At 60.8% G+C, this 12,286-nt stretch overlaps 1 protein-coding gene across 10 annotated transcripts in view; it reads right to left on the bottom strand.

The window, feature by feature from the left end:
* Positions 1 to 3,565: 3,565 nt before the first annotated feature.
* The window catches only part of LLGL2 (LLGL scribble cell polarity complex component 2), a 33,131-nt gene continuing 24,410 nt past the window's right edge, over positions 3,566 to 12,286 (bottom strand). For 9 of the 10 annotated variants that reach the window (XM_036088529.2, XM_078066071.1, XM_036088530.2 and 6 more), the window contains 19 exons: positions 12,059 to 12,191; positions 11,482 to 11,536; positions 10,732 to 10,886; positions 9,285 to 9,502; positions 9,145 to 9,212; positions 8,844 to 8,997; positions 8,650 to 8,754; positions 7,960 to 8,252; positions 7,695 to 7,845; positions 7,241 to 7,391; positions 6,479 to 6,595; positions 6,219 to 6,385; positions 5,480 to 5,744; positions 5,122 to 5,269; positions 4,806 to 4,834; positions 4,519 to 4,566; positions 4,278 to 4,320; positions 4,091 to 4,152; positions 3,566 to 3,901 (listed from right to left, as the gene is read on the bottom strand). In XM_036088529.2, the coding sequence (XP_035944422.1) occupies positions 3,894 to 3,901; positions 4,091 to 4,152; positions 4,278 to 4,320; positions 4,519 to 4,566; positions 4,806 to 4,834; positions 5,122 to 5,269; positions 5,480 to 5,744; positions 6,219 to 6,385; positions 6,479 to 6,595; positions 7,241 to 7,391; positions 7,695 to 7,845; positions 7,960 to 8,252; positions 8,650 to 8,754; positions 8,844 to 8,997; positions 9,145 to 9,212; positions 9,285 to 9,502; positions 10,732 to 10,886; positions 11,482 to 11,536; positions 12,059 to 12,191 (2,370 nt within the window). In that variant the 3' untranslated portion in view covers positions 3,566 to 3,893. The remainder of the gene's footprint in view (positions 3,902 to 4,090; positions 4,153 to 4,277; positions 4,321 to 4,518; positions 4,567 to 4,805; positions 4,835 to 5,121; positions 5,270 to 5,479; positions 5,745 to 6,218; positions 6,386 to 6,478; positions 6,596 to 7,240; positions 7,392 to 7,694; positions 7,846 to 7,959; positions 8,253 to 8,649; positions 8,755 to 8,843; positions 8,998 to 9,144; positions 9,213 to 9,284; positions 9,503 to 10,731; positions 10,887 to 11,481; positions 11,537 to 12,058; positions 12,192 to 12,286) is intronic. The other variant, XM_078066070.1, reaches the window with a different exon arrangement.

Here is a 12,286-nt window from a genome sequence, read left to right as displayed (position 1 = left end):
AGAGAAGCAGGCTTCCCGCTGAGCAGGGAGCCCAACACGAGGCTTGATCCCAGGATCCTGGGATCTTGACCTGAGCTGAAGGCAGACGCTTAACAACTGAGCCACCCAGGCGCCCTGGAGTCATTTAATTCTTGAAAGCGCACTAAGAGGTGGTACCCTAAGAATTCCCATTTTATGCCTGATATGACTGAAGCACACAGCTGAGTGTCACAGGGAGTGTGAGAAATGAGATGCCAACCCAGGCAGTCTGGCTCCCAAGGCCCTCTGGAGCATAGGTATGAGGGACTGCCACCAGCAGCGAGCTGGACTTTCTCTGGTTCGTTACAATGTATCCTGCAAGCTCTTGGGCAGACAGAGCTCGGTGCTCCTCTCCAGTCTCTTGCCTTCTTGGTGCCCTCCTCGCCTCCGGGTTGATCCAGGCCAGGTCTTGTAGCTCACTCAGCCCCGTGGGTGTGGCAGGCCTCAGGTCTCTTCCCAAGCAGCCTTACATTCAAATCTCCCCAAACCCTAGGAAAGGGATAAGGTCTCCTTCTACAGAAGGGGAATCAGCTCAGAGGATAAGTGGCTTAAGGACACACAGCTAGAAAGTGAGGAACTGGGCACCAAACCCAGCTCCCTGGACCCTGAGGACCAGCTGTTCTGCTCTGCGGAGCTTCTGCTGGGAACCGGCTTCGGAACCAGACAGCCTTGGTACCCCTCCAAGCCCACCTCCTGGCTGTGTGACCTCCAGCAACCTCCAGGGAACTCCCTGGACAAAGGACAGCAGGCGGAGAGGAGACCTCCCCCCACCTCTCCACCAAGCCCAGCCCTGGCCTCTGGCTCCGACATGCCCCACCCATTCCTTCACCTGCTTTGCCCCTCGATTCTGTGTGAGTCCTCCTCCGACCATGCTCCTTCCTCCCTCCCTCCCTCCGGGCCCTCCCACCAGCCACAGTAACTTTCACCTCCCTTGCTTGGGTGTTACCGTGCTCTGCGATTTTATAGACTCTCATTTAATCCTTACCACCCTCCGAGGTAGGCCCTATTATTATGCCCTGTTTTATAGGTGAGTAAACTAAAGCACAAGGGTGACATCTACCCAAGGTCACACAGTGGGTCATGGGCAAAGCCAGTGTTTGAGGACTGGGTCTGCCTGCCTGACTTCCAAGTCTAAGTGAGCACCAAGTCTCCCACCTGTCAATGCTGAAGACCCTCAGATCCGAGTCTCCAGATTACGTGTCCAGCTGCCTGTGGAACATCGGCAAGGGCCTTGGAGTCAGCGGTGACCTCTGCCACTCTCTCACCTTCTGGCAGAGGTCCCGTCAACTCAGCCTCTCAGTGTCTCCACCGTGTGGCTACCAGCACCCCTCCCTGGACGGAAGCTGCAGGGACCTCCAGCTCCTCTCTCCGTGCCAGCCCAGCTTCCATTAATCCACTTTCTAGACCATGCCAAACCCTTCCGCTTGTGCTCGCCTATCAATAAAAATTGTTGATCTCACTCTCCTGATTAGGAGGTTTTTTAGAACCAAAATAGGCGAGCCACCAACACTAGCTAATACTTCATAGCACAAAGTACTTACAGCAAAGCTCATCCTCAGCGAGCGTGGATGTAAATCTGTTTGCAGAGTCTGGGTATTTTCAGATGTGTGTGTGGTGGTGGTCGGCTTCGTTCCGTCTGGTTAGCTGGGTCATTGCTGTGGCCATGAGGCTCTCTGTGCCCTGGAGGTGCTTGGTGCTGCCATTTTCTTCTGATTTCTTGGTGCTTGCGTTATTACCAGGGTCTTCAATTCTTGGTTTCTTGGCAGAAAACTTCATGTCACTTGTCCATTTGTGTGAGTTAAGTTAGCTGACTGGATAAAACAAGCAGTAAGTCCCTCTAAACGGGTGGTTTGAAAACCACACGAGTCCCCATAGCTGTGTGTGTGTGTGTGTGTGTGTGTGTGTGTGTCCAGCTTTCTGGGGTGTGATGTTCTCAATCCCTCCTTGGCACCCACTTTTGGTGCATAACCCTCTGACCTACAATACTGAGGACCCAGTGTTAACTCAAGATATAAACAGCAGAGCTTAATTTCTTTTATGATAAAAATAAAGATCCTGTGCATCAAGCTGAAACGTATTCTCCCTGACCCCAGCAGGACCCCGTGAACCTCGTGGACTCCCGTGAACCTCACAACAGATCCCGAGGGGATACGGTCATCATTCCATTCGCCAGAAGAAAGCGGGACGCACAGCAGGTGGGCAGTTTGCCTGAGGTCACATGAGTGGAGCTTGCTGGGATTTAAACCACAGGGGTCTTTGGAAGCATACATTTCGTAAAGGAACTTCCCTGCTTCAAGCCCCTCAGAGGCTTCCAGAGTCTCAGGATCAAGTCCAGGCTGTCCGACGGGGCATACAGCACTCTCCTCCTGTCTGTAGCTTTGTCCTTTGATCTACCCAGCCTCCCTTCTCCACGACTTCTGGGACCGCTGTCTGTGTCCCTCTTCCCTTTGGGGAACTGTTCCTCTGCATTCCTTGTGGCTTTTGGGGCTACCTCAGTAAGCACCACCCCCACTCCTAAGGAGAACATGGGGGGCTGGAGTGGCCCAAGTTACACAACCCAGAGACTCTTGAGCTGCACATGCTTGGCTGGAGGGCGGTGGGTAGGATGCTCCCCCAGTGCATCCATCCTGGGCCCTGGACCTTGGCTCCTCCTCTGCCCTGTGTGCTGATCCAGGTCCTTCCAACAGGCCAGGTGAGCTCCTGTGCCACACAGCAGTGCCCCTGCCCTCCAGGCTCCAGGGGTCCCGGTCTGGCCCTGGCCATGTGGTGGTCTTGTTTCCAGCACACTTCCTGCCGACTCCCCTCCGCTCTTGGCCCGTTCCCGCAGCAAGCAGGCCGGTTCCTCGAGTGCTACCAGCCCTCTATCTGTGCAGAACGGCCCACCTAGCCCACCGTGGTCGTGCCCGTCCCAGCTTGACGTCTTTCACAGGCCCCTGGATTGCCTGCATCCTCAGACGTCCTGCCCTCGTTAGGACGGTGAGCCCCACAGGGCAGGGACCACGTTGTCTCGGCCGCCTCTGACCCCGTGTGCCCGGCATGTAGTAGGTGCTCAGCAAAGACAGGTAAATGAAGTAGAACCAAGTAGACTAAACCCCTTTATAAGGACCAGAACAGCAGTCTGATCTAGCCCCTCATCTGGGGGTAAGACCTTTCACCTCTGGGCACGGCCTCCGACCTCAGCAGCGGCTCACGGTCCTTCCCTGAAGTCTGGAAGAAGCCACCAGGTCTGAGATACTGTGTCTTCCCCTTCTGACAGCAAGGAAAGGCCAAAGGGGACTCCCTCGGTCCCGGCCCAGAGATGCAGTCACGCAGACTCGTGACAGTTAACTCTTGCCATTCATTCCCAAACACAGAGGTGTCAGCGTTCAGACACAACCAAGCACAGTTTGCTCTGACTCAAATGGCTTACAAAAGGGATCCTCTGGACTACCGGCCTGGTCCGGTGACAGCACCCCAGGGCCAAAGGCAAGGGACCGGTTAACAATCATTTCCGTTTCCGTAGAAAATCTCTCCACGATTAAAAAAATTAGTCATGGGACCAGCTTGGTGAAGAGGTAATAAGGTGTTTATTAAAAACTCTTTTTCACCCAGAGGCAGTTAAAATTTATAATTTAAAACCCAGCCCACTACAAAAAGGGGAGGGAGTAAAAACTGTGCAACATTGACAAAAGAACCAAGACAGACAAGGCCCAGGAGCGGCAGCCGCGTGGCCCGGGGTCCCGCCTCTCCCGAGGCCAAGAGCAGCAGCGGGGCAGACACGGGGTCGGCTCCAGCCCCTGGCACAGCCCAGGGCACGGTCCTCGCAGGCGGGGCCGGGCCCCAAGGAGAGCTCTCAGTAGTGTGTGTTCGTCGCGCAGCCTGCACTCACGACCTGCTCACTCCGCTGCGGAACGAGAGAGAACAAGGACGCAGGAGCCTCCTGGGCAGGCCAGCGGCCTCCGTCACCCACTCGGGGCCCAGACGCGGAGGTTTTCAGGGCCCGTGAGGGCACTCTCTCCTATCCCTGCGCGTCAGGGGGTGGGCCCTCCCAGCCGCCCCCAGCCCTGCAGCAGTGCCCAGAGCCCCTACCTACCTCCCCCATTGCTGAGGCTGTACCCCACGGCCATTCGCTGAGGACGCCAATTGCCGTAGCTCCTGCGTGGGCAAAGACAGGGCAGTCACCATCCGCGGGGACCTCGGGGAGGCCAGACAAGGACCCTCATTCCTAGAGAGCTCCTGGCACCTCACGGCCCACCCTGCAGGCCCGAGCAGTGACTCACCCTCGGTCGCCCTCCAGTGTGCTCTGGATCTCCTTCAGGACCCCTGCAGGAGTGGGCAACAGACCCGTGGAGAAGCCAGCAGAGGCTGGGCCAGACACAAACGTTTCTCCCCCTTCTCCTGGTGGGGTGTCGGACGGGTCTGCCCCCCTCAGGGTAATGGCCCTCAGTTCTACCCTGGCCTTCTAAGTCTCCCTTGGGACACATCCCTCATGCCAGCCCACCAACTCCTGCCCCAACTCACTCTCGTCATTGAGCAGAGCGTGCTCCATCACTGGGCCGGGCCTTCTCTCTGGAAGACAGAGGCCAAGTCAGGCGAGCCCTGGGGCCTCCTCTGTCCCAGCTCCCTCCTTCCTGGAGTGGGAGTGCCAGAGCCCAGAGCTCAGGACTGGAAGGGATGCCGTTTCTACTCAGCCGCACACCACCTGCAGGCCTGGGGTTCCTTTCCCTCCCCTTGGGTCTGGGTCTGGGCCCAAGTATCACAATGCCTCTGTCCCCCCACACCCCTGGCCACAGGGAAGCCCATCTTACCCTCTCCATCACTCTGGCTCCCTGAGTTCCTGCGGGGAGAGAGATGGTGAGGACTGGCGGGGGGGGCGGTTTGGTGGCCTAGGCTCCCCATTCTGGCTCAGAAAGCCCTGATCCCATGAAGAATGAGGTCAACTGACCGGGCTTACCCTGAGCCAGGGTGGTGAACCAAGCTTGTGCAGGAGGGAGGGGCCTACGAAGTGGGGGTAGCGAGCCAGAGCCAGGAGGGTGGGCTTAGCTCACTGGGGAGGGGATCTCTGGCCTGCCCCCGGTGGGCACCTCAGGGAGGCACCCTGAGGCCACCTGGCCTTTTACTGACCTGGCTTGGCCCAAGGCCTTCTCTGGGCCTGATCCGTTGGGGGGGCGGCTGTGGCTCTTGGTCGAATCCACCAGACACCGGGGCTCAACCAGCCACTTGGTGGAGAGAGAGAAGCGCTCAAACTCTGAGGGTGAGATCAGGTAGAAACCTGGCGGGAAGGAGGAGAGGTGCGGCAGGTGAGGCCAGCCCCTGGCTCCTGCGCTCGGCAGCTGCCGACGGGACTTCCCTCCCCGGGGGCCTGAGGGGCCAGGGCCTCCCTCACAGTCCTCCACTGAGGTCCGTCCCGCCTGGCTGGCCGTCTCAGCAGCCCCTGGCAGACCTGCCCGCAGAGGTCCCACCGTGCCTGCCCTGTGCCCACCTTGGCCGTATTTGGTGAAGACGCAAGAGGCAATGCCGCTGACGTCCTCCCGGCGGATGCAGCTGTACCGCACCTGGGGCTTGAGCAGGGGCAGCGAGACCACCTGCACGTCGCCCAGGTTGGTGAGGACGGCCAGGTGATGCTCCCCGTAGTCCTCGGCTCGACAGCTGCTGAAGTGGGCCACGCTGACCCGCCGCACCCGCGAGCCCTCCAGAGCGGTCAGCTTCAGCTTCAGCTTGGCACTCACCTTGGGCAGCGTGAACACCTGGGGGCAAGGGCATGGCTCGCAGCCCGGCCCGAGCACGGCTCGCAGCGCTCCGTCCAGCCAAGCGAAGACTTCTGGCTTCCCTGCCCGGTGCTGCCGCACGGCTAGGCTCCCTGGCAGATGCCCCCCCCCCCCCAACGCTTCCCAGCGAAGTCGGCTCCGTCTCTGTGCCCCCCCCCCCCACCATGCTCAGCCACGCAACCACTGCACTTGGACTGCAAGGAAGCCAGGGCTCCTTATTGCCACGTCTGTGCTTTCTGTCCCTCCCATAGTCACAGGTCCGGCTTCAGCATCCCCTGTGCTGACCCAGGGGCTCCACCCTCTCCTTTTCTGTGCCTCAGGGGGCCTCCCTTGCGCACATCAACTGCAGATACAACTTCAAGGGGATCCCAGCTCCCGTCATTTGTGCCCAGGATCTGAGCTCCCCAGATGTCCCCGCGATTCCCAGGGGCCCCGCGTCCACCCAAGCAACACCTTGAACTGCTCCTCTGACACCACTAGCAGCTGGTGGCTTCCCTGCATGTCCGGGCTCTTTGACAGGTCATGTGCCACTTCCAGGGGCTCAGGAAGGGGCACGCTATGTCCGTCCAGCACCAGGATGCCCAGCACGGGCGCTCGGTGCATCAGCTGGATCTCCTTGGCTATGAGGCAAGGGGCAAGTGGTGGGTGCTGGTCAGGCGGAGGACAAGGCTAGAGAGAACCCCCACCCCAGACCCAGGCAGACGAGCACTCACCCTGCTCTGCCCGCACGGGCTCGTCCATTCTCCGCTCGGCGGGGGGCACGCGCAGGGCGAAGGCGTAGACGGTACCCCCATTGGTGCCAGCCCACAGCGAGGGGCAGTGGCGGGAGCCTGCCAGGGGGCAAAGGTTTACATCTAACCCACGGTTCTGGGGGTCGGGTGGAGCCCGGTGACCTGGGCTTACGTCCTGGCCTTGCCACTCACTACCTGTGTGACTCCAAGGTCAAGTCAGCAAACCTTGTAAGGCTCAGTTTCCTTCTCTGTAAAATGGAATGGCTGTGGGTCCTGCCTACCTGCCTAGGGTGTAGACAGGAAAAGCTGGGAAGGCTGTCTGACAGCCAAGGGCCCCATGCACAGATGATCTCAATCCCAGGACAGCTCGACCCTCAAGACCCAGCAGCAGACACCCCCTGCCCTGCCACCCTTGCCCTGGTGGGAGGCCAGCAGGGGAGCTTCTGCAGGGCCCACTGGACACCAGCAGGCATTTGACAGGGGGAGAAGCCGAGGCCCAAGTTAAGTGACATGTCCAAGGTCACACTTCTAGAGCGTGGTGGAGCCTGAGTACGAAGCCAGGGCAATCTGCCTTGGAGACCCAGGCAGGGGAAAGAAAGAGGCAGGTGGAGGATCCAGTCTCCCCATGCTCCCAAGCTGAAACCCCGCTTCGGGTCCTCCCAGTCAGGCCAGGCAGCAGCCTCCAACATGCCCTCTGGCCGAGGAGTGTTCTCCTGGGCCCCCCACCTCAGGCTGGCCACTCACTGTCCCTCAGATAGGTGTCAGCGAAGTAGAGGGTCCGGACGAATCCCGTGAAGGAATCCTCCGCCGAGCGAGCCTCGATCTTGCGCTGTACGGGTGCCAGCTCCATGTTCTGCACCCCCGGCCGCTCGGCCCTGGCGCCCCCCTCCTGCACCTGCAGTGGGTTGGGTCGGGCCTGAGGCGGCGGGCTCTGGCCTCCCCGTCCTGGGGATATCAGATTGCTCACCACCAATCCTTCAGGCCACCACCCGTCTGATGATATTTACTGAGGACCTGACCCTTTACACTTGGGGAAGCTGAGGCACAGCGATGCAGTGAGATGTATCCAAGCCACATGGCTGGCGGGCAGGGAGGCAGGAGACGGGAACCTACTTGGTGTGGCCCAAGCAAGTGCAGGAGGGAGGGCTAGTTGGGACCTGCTGAGGGCTGCTCGGAGCCCTCCTGGGCTCAGCCTCACCTCTCCAGGGGGACCAGCTGGCCGCCGCTTCCGGCTGGACACCCGGCTCCGACGTATCCGGCGGAAGGACTGGCGCAGGGACTTCTTCAGGGACTTCACACGGGACAGCGGGCCCTCCAAAGCTAGCTGGTCACTGGGGTGCAGCGTGCATCTGGGGACGAGGGAGGGGGGACACGTCCGGTCATCTGGGCTGCCAGGGCCCAAGGGTCACCGCCCAGCAGCAATCCTAGCTTCGGGTCCTGGCCGCCCTGGGCAGGCTGCTCACTTGACAAAGACCTGCTGCCGCTGCTGGTGGTCAAAAAGGCCAAAACCGTGACTCGTGCCGAAGGCCACAAGCCGCCACTCGGAGTGCAAGGCCAAGGAGGTGACCACAGCTGGGGGCTGGCACTGCACCAGCACGAAGGGCTGGAAGCCGGGCTCGAAATGCACGGGCCCCGGGCGGGCACAGAGGCGCTCGTGCCCCTTCCAGCGGTAGCCCTCCTGGTCCTGCAGCAGGTCGGCCTCCACCTGCTCCACGGCATGCTCCGCCTCCTCGTCATTCAGCTCCAGCACGAGCACCTGCGGGAGACGGCAGGTGGGCTGAGCGACCGCCAGCACCAAGGAACAGTGGGACCTCAGGGACCCTGGGGGTGGACAGTAAAGGGCCCGGGACCCACGCCCAGTCCCCAGGCCCGAGGAGAGCCAGAAGGCCTCTGCCCAACCCCTGGCCCTTAGTCCTGGTTTCTGGCGGAGAAATAGTCATCCCACAGGCCCGTCTCTAAGGGGACCAGGCAACCCCGATCCACAGGGAAAAGCCCAGAGCCACAGGAGCAGGTGATGGTCCTGATGACACCACCCATGGGCGCTCAGGAGACTGGCTCCTGTCCTTGCTGCCCCCCAATGCCTGGACACGGCCCAAAGTCACCTGGCCACTCCTCCTAGCTGCCCACCCCACCCCGCCAGCCCAGCCTGCTACCTGCCCTGCCGTGCCCGCCACAGCCAGGTAGCCGCTGTACTTGCAGAGGAAAATCTTCTGGATGCCTAGCCTGGGATCATCACTGTAGGGGTCGAAGGAGCCCACCTGACAACAGAGAGGAGGTCCACGGGTGGCCATAAGCGCCAGACCCAGCCTGTCCTTGCCCTCCCTGCTTTCCAGGCTCCTGGCCTCACCTTGCGGAGTGGGGGCCACTCGTCCTCGCCCTGGGCGTTGAGGTTGTCGCTGGGGTCTGTGTCGGTGACGAACACCCGGACCGTGCTCAGTTTGTAAAGCAGTCGTAAGCAGACGCCGGAGGCGTCCCAGAACCGCACTGTGCCATCCTCATGCCTACGGGCAGAGTCCACCTGCCAGTCATGAGGGAGGCTGGGCCGGGGGCGCCCGGGGCGGCCTGGGACTGGCACACACCCCGCTGGGCTCCGCTCCCGCCCCACACAGTCCACTCGGCAGGAGGAGGGTGCCATGAACGTCGCCTACCCCGTGAGCAGCAGGTCCCTCTGGGGAGCGGCTGGGGCCAGACTGGTGCCACCGTCAATGGGCCACTCCTAAAGGAGGAGACCAAGATGTCCGTGGGCGAGCTGGGCCCGAGGCGGGGCCGGGGCTGGTGCCGGACCTACCATGGTGGAGAAGTGTGTGTGCTGCTGGCTGCCCGCGGCGACGAGGCGCTCCCACAGCTTCAGGGGGATGTTGGAGACGTGGTGCGAGCACGTGATGGCAGAGCAGTGCAGGGAGGCCAGGTAGGGGGGCTGCACTGGCGGCCAGCCGGCCGCCCGCAGGTCGATCACCACCAGCTCCTCCTCGGCCAGCACCACCAGGGCGTAGGGGTCGTCAAAGGCTGAGGGAAAGGCGGGGGGTCAGAGGCTGCGGGAAGCAGTTTGCCCCAGCCCAGCCCCGCGGAGTCTGAAGCTCTAGGGCTGCACTCAGAGCACGTGCATTTTAAAAACAAGCTCCAGATCCGGCAACGTAGAGAACTACACACCACGACCAAGCAGGATTTATCACAGGGGTGCGGGGCTGCCTCAAGATGTGAACATCAGTGAACGGAACCCATCACATCCCCAGGCTAAAGAAAAACACACGATCGTCTTGGTATATGCAGGAAAAGTATCTGACAGAACCTAACGCCCATTAATGATAAACTCTCAGTAAACTAGGACGAGGAGAACTTCCTCAACTTGGTAAAGATGACCTTCCAAGAAGCTACAGCTTGCGTAACTTAATGGTGAGAAATGGGAGGCTTTCCCACTAAGATCAAGAATAAGGCAGATGGCCCCTCTCTCTGCATCTTTACAAGTCCTAGCTGATGCAGGAAGGCAAGACAAGGAAATAAAAGGTATACAGGTCAGAAAGAAAGAAAGAACGTTGTCTTTATTCACAGATGACGTGATTGTCTCTGTAGAAAACCCGAAAGAATCGACCCTACTCCCAGCATCCTGCGTCAGGCGCGCAGAGGGAAGGGGCTGGGGCAGGAGGAAAAGCAGGTTTGGAGTCTCCCTCCAAATGACCCGTGGTGGTGAGGCTGGGAGAATATGGCCCAGAGTGTGCCGAGCAGGCCCGAGCCCCTCACCTGGAGGCCATGGCCTCGTCAGGCCAGACTCATGTGGAGGGGAGGCCCGCCCTCCTGGAAATCTCCTGCCAGGCCTCCTCTCCAGGTTTCTGCATCAGCCCTTTCGGGTCTTGCCTGCACCAATTCATGAGGCTGACTGAGGGCTTTGCTGTCTTGGCCAGGTTCCAGGAGGCCGGCTCAGGGCAGGCCCCACATTGCACCCTCGGCCCCACCCCACAAACGGGAGGGCTTCACGTGCCCAAGCCAGGACCTCCTTGCCTCAGCCGGGCAGCTGTTCAACCTGACAGCCCAGATCTGCCTTCTTCGGGCTAAGTCCCGTCAGAGCCAGGCGAGGGCAAAGAGAGCTCGGGGTGGGCGGGAGGCCTGGCCAGCAAGGACGAAGCCATAGGCCAGCGGGGGCAGGGGTGCGGTGGGGCTGCCGGACTCAGGCAGTGGCGGGCCACCTCCCCACACCTCCCCGAGGCTAGCCCTCCACACCCACTCCCGAAGCCGCCTACCCGCTGCAGGGTCCGCCTCGGTGAGGACAGTGAAGTCGATGACACGGGAGGTGAAGTCGAAGGCTGTCTGCTGGCCATCGTGGACCACTGAGATGCAGTGGCGGTCCCCGTAGCTGGCCCGCGGCATGCCCCCCTGGAAGATGGTGAAGGGCAACCTGGCAGGCACAGAAGAGCCATGGGCTGGGCTGGGGCCCCCAACGCCAGCACAGAGAGCCCCGGGCTGAGCTAGCAGCTTGGACTGTGCTGTGACCAGAGGGGCAGGACCCGGGAGGGAGGCCAGTCTCCAGGTCAGCACTCACTCAAGGTCCCCGGGAGGGGTGGGGTGGACCCCCATCACTTCCTGATTGCAGTGACTCAGGAGAACTTGGGCGTGAGGGGGGGGCACACAGGCTGTGGTTCCCGAGCCTCTGCTTCAAGCAGGACCCCCCCCCCCACCGCCCCGCTCCTGCTGCTGCTTATACATCGGATCTCCCTGCATGTTTCTGTTTGAAGAAACAGGTCTCCTGCTACAACAGAGTTTGAAACCTGCTGATGTGAACCATCTCTCTGGGAGGGTGGAGGGAAAGGTCAAGAATGTTTGCTCAGGAATTAGCCACGAGAGGTATGAATAGCCCGCTCTCCCTTCGCTGGCATCTGAGACCCAATGTGGGACCAAAGGCACTCCCTCGACGCTGCGTGCCGCAAGCAGAGGCCGGAGCAGCCCCCCAGGAAGGCTGCAGACTGGGAAGAGGACAGAGCACGGATACCTACCCCTGCCTGGTGGTCAGCCAGAAGATTTTGGTAATAGCTTTGCAAGGAAAAGGACCTACAAGAAAAGGAACCGGCTTGCATAAACTTCTTATAAAGAGTCTCAGATTGAACTTTTTTTTTTTTTTTTTTTTAAAGTAGGTCCCACACTGAAGCCCAACACCGGGCTTGAACTCACGACTCTGAGATCAAGACCTGGGCTGAGATCAAGAGTTGGATGCTTAAACTGACTGAGCCACCCAGGGGCCCCCCCCAAAAGGAACCAGCTTGAATGGGGCCCTCCACTCCAGTGTCCGCAGGGCACAGACCCTTCCCGCCCCCACCTGCACAGGAGACCTGTGCTCAGGAGTCCTGCTCTGAGCGGGGCCCGGAGAGAGCCATGACCGGTCGTAGAAAACCCACCACATGGCTCTGGACAAAGCCTTCACTTCTCGGGGCCCCGGTTTTGCTGCTGGGAGGTGGGCACCTACACCCAATCCCGGGAAGGACAGACCAGGAACAGAGGACACTGCTTTGCCAGAGGACAGGGGGTCCCCTGCGACGGGGCAGGGCCGGGCCCCCACGGGTGGGGAGCACTGACCATAGGGCACGCAGCTGCGCAGCGGCTCCGCTCGCTGGCTGTCGCTGGACACAGGCCACTGGCCGTAGCTGCCGTCGGAATGGCAGCTGACAATCAGGTGGCCGTCCCGCTGCCAGCAGACATTCTCCAGTTGCTTCAGAGGAGAGGGAGAGTGCGCAGGCCAGGATCAGGGTGCTGCTGCTGCTGCCACCGGCACCCCCAGGTCCCAGCATAGGGCTGTCCGCGAGA

This window comes from Halichoerus grypus, chromosome 2 (genome assembly GCF_964656455.1).
Source record: "Halichoerus grypus chromosome 2, mHalGry1.hap1.1, whole genome shotgun sequence".
Classification (NCBI taxonomy): domain Eukaryota; kingdom Metazoa; phylum Chordata; class Mammalia; order Carnivora; family Phocidae; genus Halichoerus; species Halichoerus grypus.
This window is presented reverse-complemented; position numbering and strand designations above follow the sequence as displayed.